This window comes from Cyprinus carpio, chromosome A5, assembly GCF_018340385.1.
Source record: "Cyprinus carpio isolate SPL01 chromosome A5, ASM1834038v1, whole genome shotgun sequence".
NCBI classification, from domain to species: Eukaryota; Metazoa; Chordata; class Actinopteri; order Cypriniformes; family Cyprinidae; genus Cyprinus; species Cyprinus carpio.
Window position 1 is genome coordinate 22,381,014 of NC_056576.1, and position 9,415 is coordinate 22,390,428.

The 9,415-nt window shown below is 37.8% G+C and overlaps 2 protein-coding genes and 1 long non-coding RNA gene across 3 annotated transcripts; 2 read left to right on the forward strand and 1 right to left on the reverse strand.

The window, feature by feature from the left end:
- Positions 1-1,043: 1,043 nt before the first annotated feature.
- On the forward strand, positions 1,044-2,096 carry LOC122141879. Its single transcript, XR_006158170.1, has 4 exons — positions 1,044-1,122; positions 1,428-1,550; positions 1,678-1,881; positions 1,977-2,096. It is a non-coding gene; the product is annotated as an uncharacterized LOC122141879 (long non-coding RNA).
- Positions 2,097-2,856: 760 nt separating this feature from the next.
- Positions 2,857-5,377, forward strand: LOC109064690 (G2/M phase-specific E3 ubiquitin-protein ligase-like). Its single transcript, XM_042756541.1, has 5 exons — positions 2,857-3,194; positions 3,595-3,773; positions 4,065-4,237; positions 4,315-4,529; positions 4,895-5,377. The coding sequence occupies exons 1-5, from the start codon at positions 3,122-3,124 to the stop codon at positions 5,137-5,139; spliced, it is 885 nt and encodes a 294-aa protein (XP_042612475.1). The 5' UTR covers positions 2,857-3,121; the 3' UTR covers positions 5,140-5,377.
- Positions 5,378-6,668: 1,291 nt separating this feature from the next.
- On the reverse strand, positions 6,669-9,415 carry LOC122145055. The gene is made up of 4 exons (XM_042756542.1): positions 8,780-9,415; positions 7,581-7,816; positions 7,293-7,477; positions 6,669-7,142 (listed from the first exon to the last, which is right to left on the reverse strand). The coding sequence occupies exons 1-4, from the start codon at positions 9,033-9,035 to the stop codon at positions 6,725-6,727; spliced, it is 1,095 nt and encodes a 364-aa protein (XP_042612476.1). The 5' UTR covers positions 9,036-9,415; the 3' UTR covers positions 6,669-6,724.

The window sequence follows — 9,415 nt, forward strand, 5'->3', positions numbered from 1 at the left end:
ACAATCATATCTATACCTATACTGACAGTAGGGCTGTGCGAGTAATCGAAAGCGTAATAAAATCACGATTTGACGCTGTGCGCGATTCTAAATCGCGTGTATGCACCATTTTACGCGGGCCCGACCTACAGAGTAGGCTATGCTATCCGATCCTAATCAGCATGCAGCGCACCTAGTGGACGCAGCGAGGAACAGAACAGACTGGGCATATGCCCAATCCAGGTTCACACTCTGTCTGTGATGCATATTTTTCACAGAGCCATGTTAATGGATAGAAGTTTAAACATGCACACAGTATAAAGAGTGAACAGAAAGGTAGTTGAAAATGTTGAAAGGTTCGAAAAAGAATGGAAATCTAGGCATGAAGGCAATAGTGAGTGAGTGCTGTGAGTGAGAGGAGACACGTTTTAAGTGCGCCGCCGTCTCTCCCGGATGAGAGCAGCGTGTATCTGAGCACACGTGTCGTTTTGTGAAAAGAACGAAAATCTCGGGCGAGCGGAGAGATTCGCGCTCGCGCATTATTTTAAGGCTTTCACGTTACAATAACGCGCTACGCGCTGCTTCTGCAGCGCCTTACACATCCTGTATACGCCCTGGACGGTATAGTGTGAACCTGGGGCAATAAATATATTTTCAGCACCTGAGGCACCGCTTACAATGAGCTCTATGACCAATGAATGGCAAAAAAAAAATAAAAGCCCTGGACACGGGATTTTTTATTTTTTATTTCTTTTGCCCTTATGTCTAGACATAGCACATTTAGTTTGACATCTTTACTTAGTGATTATTTTGACTTATGTTCTGTTTTAGAGCATGTTACAACTTTTTGATAAAGCTCTCATGGTTTTTCTTTTGGAAATATGTTTCAAATTTATACTGAATGCATTTATGACGGTAAAGCATGTCTCTGTGTGTCAAAATCGTTGGTGTAGAGTGTGTCTGTGTGTGTAAATATTTTTTTTTTTTAGATTTTGTTTTTTTTTCACATATTATATAAGACCCGCAGATTTTTTAGTTGTGTTCTTTGTGCTATAATTATAATTCTCTGCCATGTCCCAGAATTCATTCCCACCACTCACAGCTCCAGCAGTAGATGAGACCTCACAAGTGGTTTCAGATCAGGTCCATATTAAAATGATTGCACATCTAATGATTTTTTATGTCCAACTATGCACTTTGTAGTGATGAGTGGCAAATACAAATATAAACAGTTTTTTTTTTTTTTTCCTTTTTTTTCTTTTTCTAATATGTATTAAGATGTATCTATTTATTCTGTGTGATGTCTGAGCAGTTACATTCCCTAGGATAAGTTTTTGTAATTTTTCTACCTATGGTTATTTTCCTAATGATGTATTTTGTTTCCACTATGAGTGTTGTGTTCCTCTTGCTGAAGGTGAAGTCATTTGGATTTTTCTGTGTACTACCAGGTGGCATCCACATCCTCTGCCATATCCATGAATTCATTCCCACCACTCTCAATTGCTCCGGTACAAGATGAGACCGCGGCTGTGGCTGAGAGTACCCAAGCTCAAAGTGTGGTTGCGAATCAGGTAACCAATTTTGGTACTGTATAGAATAAATAGTATTTATTCATTTTATGTGCGTGTACTATTTAATGGTGATTTGTGAGAAATGCCTTGTTTTTTTGGGTTTTTTTTTATAAATACTTTACTTTAGGCTCTTCAAGAATGGCGAGCAATACGTGCCCAGCAAGACCAGGAGTATAATACAAGTTTGTTGGTGGATCAGGAGAAGGTAATGCTTCCAAGTTTTATGTATGATTTACATTCTCTTATATAATGCATACGTACTTTTAATGTGGTCTTTTAATAGGACAGGAAGAAACTAGTCTATCAGGCTTGTGAGGAAAGACGTCAAAAGGTTTGTGTTTATAATAAAATAGTTTAATAAACTAGCTGAAGGTTTTTTTTTTTTTTTTTATCTAGCTGAAGGTTAAATGAGAGATCACATTTCAGGCTATTGAGGCTAGACGTCAACGAATGTCTGCATGTGAGGAACCCTCAGATGGGGTGTTGATCAAATTTAAATATCCAAATGGACACACCTATATTAGGAAATTCCGTTTGTCGGAGCCAATCCAGGTGATGTGTGTTCAGCTTGAGAAAAAATATCAAGTGTCTTCTCAGTGGTTCAGTGGGTTGTAAAACTTGACTGTTTCACATCTTTTTAGATCTTGTTTGACTTTGTGGGGACAAGATGATATTGCCGTGAAATCTTTGTGGTGCAAGAAGCTGCATCATCAAGATCAGTTGAGAGCAGTTTGCTCCGGGTCAATAATGGATCATGGCATAAAAGCATCCTCAACTCTATATGTGCTTTGGTTTTCAAATAAGGACTGACTCAAATGAAAACGGAATGTGTTTTGGTTTGTGCAAGCTCATGTGTTATGCATGTTTGTCTTCAGGAAATTCTCTCAGATTAACAAAATGATGGAGCTTATGCCCTACACCATACATCTCATGGTCAGTCATCACTGTCTGAGACCTCCACCCAGCCAAGTCTCTCTGTGCCCTCTTTCCAGCGAGCGCTGCATGAGCTATCCATCCGCTCGCTGATGGCTGAGCCCTCCACCCAGCAACCACTCACTCTGTTCTCACAACCACAAGAAATCCTGACTCTTTATGATGAACCACCACTCTCTCCTTTATCTGCCCAAGAACCAATCATTATTCTTGATGAACAAGATGAGTCGGTTTCACAAAATCAGTCTCCTGTATCAGCACATCACCTAGGAGGACCTGTGGATGAGTGTGTTTTTCTCATTAACTTATATTTTTCTAGTGTATGTAGATGTTTCATTTTCTATATCCTGTTACATTTAATCAGGTGGTTAAAATAAAATGCATGGACTTCTTTGTTTGCAGGATTGATCTACAGACCATATTGAAAGAAATGGTCAGCAAAGTTGATGGAAGATTCTGTCCAACAAGCAACCAAATAAATGTGTGCAGGGATAATGTTTTACTGTGTAGCCTGCGGGCATTCAAGCGTAGGTTCTTCAACCCTGAAGCAAAACTGGATGTTGTGTTTGTGGATGAAGATGACAATGGTGAAGGTGTAGTTGACGAAGGCGGCCCGACAAGAGTACCTAAGGCTGTTGATGAGGGACGTCCACCAGTCAAATATCTTTGAGGGACACGAGAAAGACCGGCAGTTGTCTCTTGATACTCAAGGTAGGGAAGCCCAAATTCTTAGGACTGTCCTCATTCAACTGGCAGAATTCTAGAAATGTATACACGGAAACATGATTTCTCCCTTATTTCTCCTGTCTGATTTGTTTATTCTGTTTTTTGTTTTTTTTTTTTTTATGTACTGGGCAGGTTTCATCCTGTGTTTATTGTCTGTATCGTCTTTTATTTTAGTTATTTTGCCTTAATTTGTTAACTCTTGGTTAGGATTTTTCCATGATTCTTCGTTTCTTTAATGTACTGAATCACCTTTTTGAAACATGTTTTGAAAGGTGCAATAAAAAGTTATTTGTAGTAGCACTAATATTAATCATAGCATTTTAAGGTGTTAAATTAACAAGCATTACAGCAGAGCAAGATTTTACTGTTATTTCTTTAATTTTAGCTTTGCAGACTAAACTTTACATGTGGGTGGCAAAAATGATTGCTGTGTGTGTGGTCCATGGAGGAGTCGGTCCACATTTCTTCTCCGAAAGGCTTTTCCATCAAATCTGTGGGATACCAACACCCACGGCCACGGTGGATGAAGTTGGTGACCATACTTTCAGGGAACAGTTAATAAAAGTAAGCAGGAGAAGGTGTTATACATTGAATGTACAGTACAGTGACACAGCCTTATTTTCTATTAACTTTCTATTATTTATGAAACGCTTCAAACGTGTTCAGGTTACCTGCGTCACTCGGCCTTCAGCCTCGTGGCTGCGGCCAAACCACAGCCGTGAGGATATGCATGAACATTCTCATGAACACGAGTGCTATATTGCTTAAACATCTAATTTATATAGGGAAGGTATCTTTACAAGCCACTCACTCTTTATTTTTTTTTATTTTTTTTCTTTCTGTCTTTCTTTTTAGATACAGGAAGCAACAACAGTCCGAGAGGCGAACAGTGCAATTGCAGAGGCAGCAGATAGTCTCAGCATTATAGGTGCCTTAAGACATGTGTCCAGCCTGGAGGAGAAGGACTCCCTTGTCCAGTCAGCTGCAGACTTCTTCGTCAATGGAAAATTGGCGACTGCCCTGGACCAGTAAGTCCCTCACCTGTCTGAAAAATGAAACTGTCATTGGCCCAGGACGATTCACACATTGTAACATGTTTTTATAGGTTTGTTGAGGGGTTAAAAACCCTTGGTTTACTGGAGGAGCTGAGGAAGAATCCGGCAGTGTTCTACAACATGTTTGTCAGTGAGGAGATTCCACTACAGGCGAAGGACCTATGCACTTTATTTGACGTGGACTTCTCTGTGCAAGGCAGCAACAGGAGAGACCGAGAAAACATGACAATATGCTTTTGGCGTGACTGGTTAATTGATATTGAAGGTATACTATTTATTGTACAAGTTATAATAACATGGACTTCATAAGTACAATTATTAGTGGTCCTTTTGTTGTCCTGGTTGGCAGGAAAATAAATGCTGATAATGCCATAGTTGAAGTGACATTGTGAAGTCTGGTTGTTTGAACGTGGGTAGCTCCCTTAAACTTGTTCATATTGTGTTGTAATATTTTACCAAAAATGTACTTGACTGAGGCTTTTGTGGTTGATATTCACCACAAAAAGTCCTCTGTCAGCATGCAACTTCCAAATTGCTCCAAAGTAACGCATACAAAAGGTTAGGGCTAGGCGATATGGCCTAAAAAATAAAATCAACATACGTGTTTCTCACCACTTTCTTGTATTACAGAAGGAGAATGCAGTCCAGTCACCCTAGAGAAGGTATTGGAGTTTACATCTGGAGCTTCAACAGTGCCTCCACTGGGATTTCCACACCGTCCACAAATTCAGTTCCTTCATGAGGGCAACAGAATATTCCCAGAAGCAAATACTTGTATTCTTGTACTCCGCCTGCCACTGCACTCTTCCTATGAAGCCTTCAAACAATACATGATGGAGGGAATTTTGCAAGCTCCAACCTTTGGACTTGCATGATGTCACTGTATGTAAAACTTATTAATGGAAATTCAGTTTTCACTTGAGCTATATTTGTGCTTGGAAGTTATTGAACAGAATGCTGTTGAAGCAAGTCACTGGTTCAGATGTTAATTTTAGAATCTCATGCACTTTAAAAAAAAATAATAATTAGATGCAGTAATCCTGTTTATTTTGCATGAGTAACAGTTCACTTCAGTTGATTGGCAGTTATTCAATATTGAGCTTTTCAGCTAACTCAAACTTTTGTAGTTTTTTTTGCTTTAAAAATTATTTTTGTTAATAATTTTATAAGTTATAAATTTATATATTTTATTTGTTTTGAAAATGTATTTTTTCTTTAGGTTTTACGAGACATATTGGGCTTATAGTTCATGGTTACTATGATGACACTGAGGTTGATCTAATGAATTAGATATCCTTTATTAACCAACTGTAAGGAATTATTGGGCTTATAATTCAATAAGTTTGACAGCCAATATGTTTGGTTAATGTACATGTTGGTGAATACACAGTGAATACAGAGAAGGCAAACAAAAAGTCTGGCTGGTTTGCTGGATGTCAACCTCAACAGCTTATCATAGTAACCTGTCCCCATAACGACTCAGTCTCTGTTCCGATTGGTGGATTGATGTTAAAGTATTTTTGGCAGTTAAACCTCTCTCCTCAACTGTTAATCTAAAATTCTCATTCAAGCCATTAAACGTTCTATGTTTTTCATACATTACCAGTTTATTCATCTTTTTTATTCATCTTTTCAATCCCATTCAAAATAGTTAAATCCTTCTCCACATTTCAAAGGATTCATATTGAATTTTCTTTTTCATGCATTTTCAAATCTTGTCTATTGATTCATATTCCATTTAAAGCTTAAGATGTTTAACATTTTTTATACATTAAGAGTTTTATTCAACATTTAAATCTCATTCATACTAATTAGATGCTTGTCCACTTTTTCTACGAATTATACAACAATGGGAGTTGAAAGGAACAATACAAATATTGTCAGCCAACAGTACTACAAAAAATAAAATAAAATACAAAACATAACACAGCACCAACAGTGTTGTTAGCTACTGCTAAATCTAGTGGGACCTGCCATTAGCTAGCACTGCCGCCTTATTTTAACAGAAAATGTAACTTAAAGCTGTTGAAACTAAAAATGTCTTTCAGTCCTGGATAATATATGCAGCCAATAAACTTTTGTCTCTGGGCTTGGAATTGGACTATACCTGTATTTGCAAAATACTGATAATTGCAGTACAGCAAGCCTGATATTTTATCTTTAGATCAGAAAGGTGTTGGATTGCATTGTGTACAGATGTCTGTTGTTGCTGAGTGAGGATGAGTTGAGGTGGCTCTACATTAACAGCTGGGAACTCTTCCTCATCAAGTGTAGGCAGTGTTTGAATTCCATACTGCGCTAGGATGGCATCAATGTTTTGGTCGCTGTAGGGATTTTCCCCAAACACATTGTTGACAGCTGTGCTGTCTGTTGCAATGTTTTTTGATCATGCCCTCGGTCCAGAGTTGAGATGGTGTGCGATTATTTTCTGTTCGCAACGGATGGAGGTTCCAGGCCTGTCTAAACTGCTCCAGTCTTTTTTTGAATCTCAGGAAGATAAACAATATGCAGTGAAAGTCTGTGGACATCATCATCTGGGTTTAGAACCTCTGAATCCTCTAAGGAGTAGAACATAAGGTAAAAGTGCTGCAACACATGCAAAAATACATCACGCCAAAGGCGTTCAATTCTCTGATTGTGAACTGATCGTCCGGTTATGAAACCTCTGTGTTCAAGTCCTTGAACTAGATGCATGAATAAAGCCACAAGGATGTTTTCACCACCATGGTCAGATCTGACTCTTGATGGTAGGGCATAGAGGCATGTTGCTTTCAAAAACTGAGAAAGCACTGTTGTGGCACGATTGTCTGTGCTGCAGTTGAGGTAAGTAATCAGACGGGAGTATCCATCAATTGCACCATGAATCACAAAACCCCATCTAGAAAGGTTGGAAAACAAATATTACTTGAAGATTATAATACTATTGACAGTAGTCTGGAAACAATATAGCTGTAAACTTTTTTTTACTTGCTGAAGTATTATAGCTTTTCAAAATATTAAAAAGTATGACAAGTATGGTAATAATAACCTTATGAGACGCATGTTCCCATCAATGTGCCACAAACTATTGGGGTAAGGTACATGATAAACACGTCTTGCAACTGTCTGGCTCCATCTCCTTGCAGCAGCAGTAGGATTGACCCGTGTCAACATCTCACGGACCCTGGACCGTGTAACAAGCACACCCTGTGCACGCAACAGGGCTCTTATCATCTGCAACAGATTTGTCAAAATATCTAAATTGACATGATATTCACAAAACAATGGCAAACAAATGTGAATTAAATACAGCCTAAAGATAAAGACCTCCAATTACCTCATTTCCAGAATTAGGATATTGGCTCTGAAGTTGCCTCACATGTTGTTCTAGGTCACCATCATCTATTGCAGACAGCATACTTCTAACAGGTATACCCAACAACTTTGACTTCTTGTACAGAAATGATGAGGAGCATCCCAGTATTTCAGCAGTTTTTGAAATTGTATGGCCTTGCTTCAGCAGAAATTCAATGTGTTCTCTGGTAACATCAATGGCTGGTCGGCCTCTTCTCCCTACAAAAAGAAAAAGTCAACTAAATTTAAGTGTTTAAGCAGCATTGGACTGTTTATTTTTTGTAATTTATCATCATACCAATTCTCATACATGCACTGAAATTGCATATTGTTAATGAATAGGCCAGTAGGTTACATTGGAAATGGAGAGACTTGTGGAATTGCAAAAATACAGTATTTATTGCTGTGACCAGTGGACATAACAGTGGTGTAAGACCAATACATTTAATGATTGCACAAATAAGCACATATTAATAAATATAAAGAATTATTTCTAATTAGTATAGCCATAAATGCACGGCGCCGTTGTTTTATCCATTAAGCAAAAATAAAAGACTGACAACGCCAAATGTTCAGTTTTCTGATAATATAATTCACATATATAAGTGTGGAAATACATTATATAACAATTATATCAATACTAATTATAAAAATAACAATAGAGTTGCTTAATGCAAGTAAATGGTGGTCTAATTATTTTATGGTTTCTATACTGTTTATGGCAGAAGAATATATGATCATTTAACATGGCCCATGGGCTATGCTTATTATAAGCATAGCCCATGTTAAATGATCATATATTCTTCTATATAAAAAAAAGTTAGTAAATGGATTTAAACATAAAAAAAACCCCGTAGAGTAGTGGTCTAGGTTTAAACATTCCGCACAAACTGAAGCATTCACGTGTTTCTCTGAAAACTATATGTACTCCTGAACGGAGCTTCATGAGAAATTGCGCTTTGAAGATTCAGTGTCATATGTAACTAGCTAGCCATAGCTAGTTGGCAAGGTCGGATCATTTTTTTTTTTTTTTTTTTTTTTTTTTTTGCTTCCTACAGCTCCCGCGGTGAACCCTTCTATTGTCTATGGGTGAGCTGAGAAAACCATAGATGTTAAAAACGGCCGGATTTCCCCTTTAACGTTAATGCATATGATAATACATGAATACAGTGATAGACTCACCTGAACTAGTGCGCCTGACAGAAAAACGTCTGTCTTCCCCAGCATGGAAATTTGCGTCTATTAGAGTTTTCAGTTGAGCCAAACTGCTTTTGAGTTCATTGTTTGTGTCTGGTGATAGCAAATGCTCAATTCTTCCGAGATTTCTTTCACAGTTTTCAATAGAACGACGTTCTCTCTCTCCACAAATCCCCTGTGTGAGGGCTCGTTGAATTTCATGCCATTTTCTGGTGTTTTTTTCGATTACAGCCAACGCCATGACTGCTTCTTTCTTCTTCTGTTCATAGAAATAAGGAAATGATGCCCTTAAGGGAAATTACGTATTTATGGATATCTAAAATAGAGCAACGTCATGCACAAAAAATTTGCACTAGTCGTAATGACGTTTGAGATATCTTTAACTTTCATTCTGCCTAGGCAAAACTGAAGTACAGATATCTGCAATTGTCATTTAAGATGTGTGACGAGTTGAATGTCGTTTTCAATGACGTCATTGCAGATATCTGTAATTCAGTTTTGCCTAGTCAAAACTGAATTACAGATATCTCTATCTGTCGTTTTGACTAGTCACAATTACGTTACAGATATCTTGAATTACAATTCCAACTATCCAAAATGTAATTACGACTAGTCAGAAAG

Bases quoted from the DNA above. Each gene is read 5' to 3' on its own strand.
- LOC109064690 (XM_042756541.1), top strand. From the start codon at position 3,122: ATGAGGGACGTCCACCAGTCAAATATCTTTGAGGGACACGAGAAAGAC. The intron at 3,195-3,594 runs GTAGGGAAGCCC...CTTTAATTTTAG, and splicing joins GTTGTCTCTTGATACTCAAG to CTTTGCAGACTAAACTTTAC. The intron at 3,774-4,064 runs GTAAGCAGGAGA...CTTTCTTTTTAG, and splicing joins TCAGGGAACAGTTAATAAAA to ATACAGGAAGCAACAACAGT.
- LOC122145055 (XM_042756542.1), bottom strand. From the start codon at position 9,035: ATGGCGTTGGCTGTAATCGAAAAAAACACCAGAAAATGGCATGAAATT. The intron at 7,817-8,779 runs GTGAGTCTATCA...TTCTTTTTGTAG, and splicing joins TGTCAGGCGCACTAGTTCAG to GGAGAAGAGGCCGACCAGCC. The intron at 7,478-7,580 runs GTAATTGGAGGT...AATCTGTTGCAG, and splicing joins ATCCTAATTCTGGAAATGAG to ATGATAAGAGCCCTGTTGCG.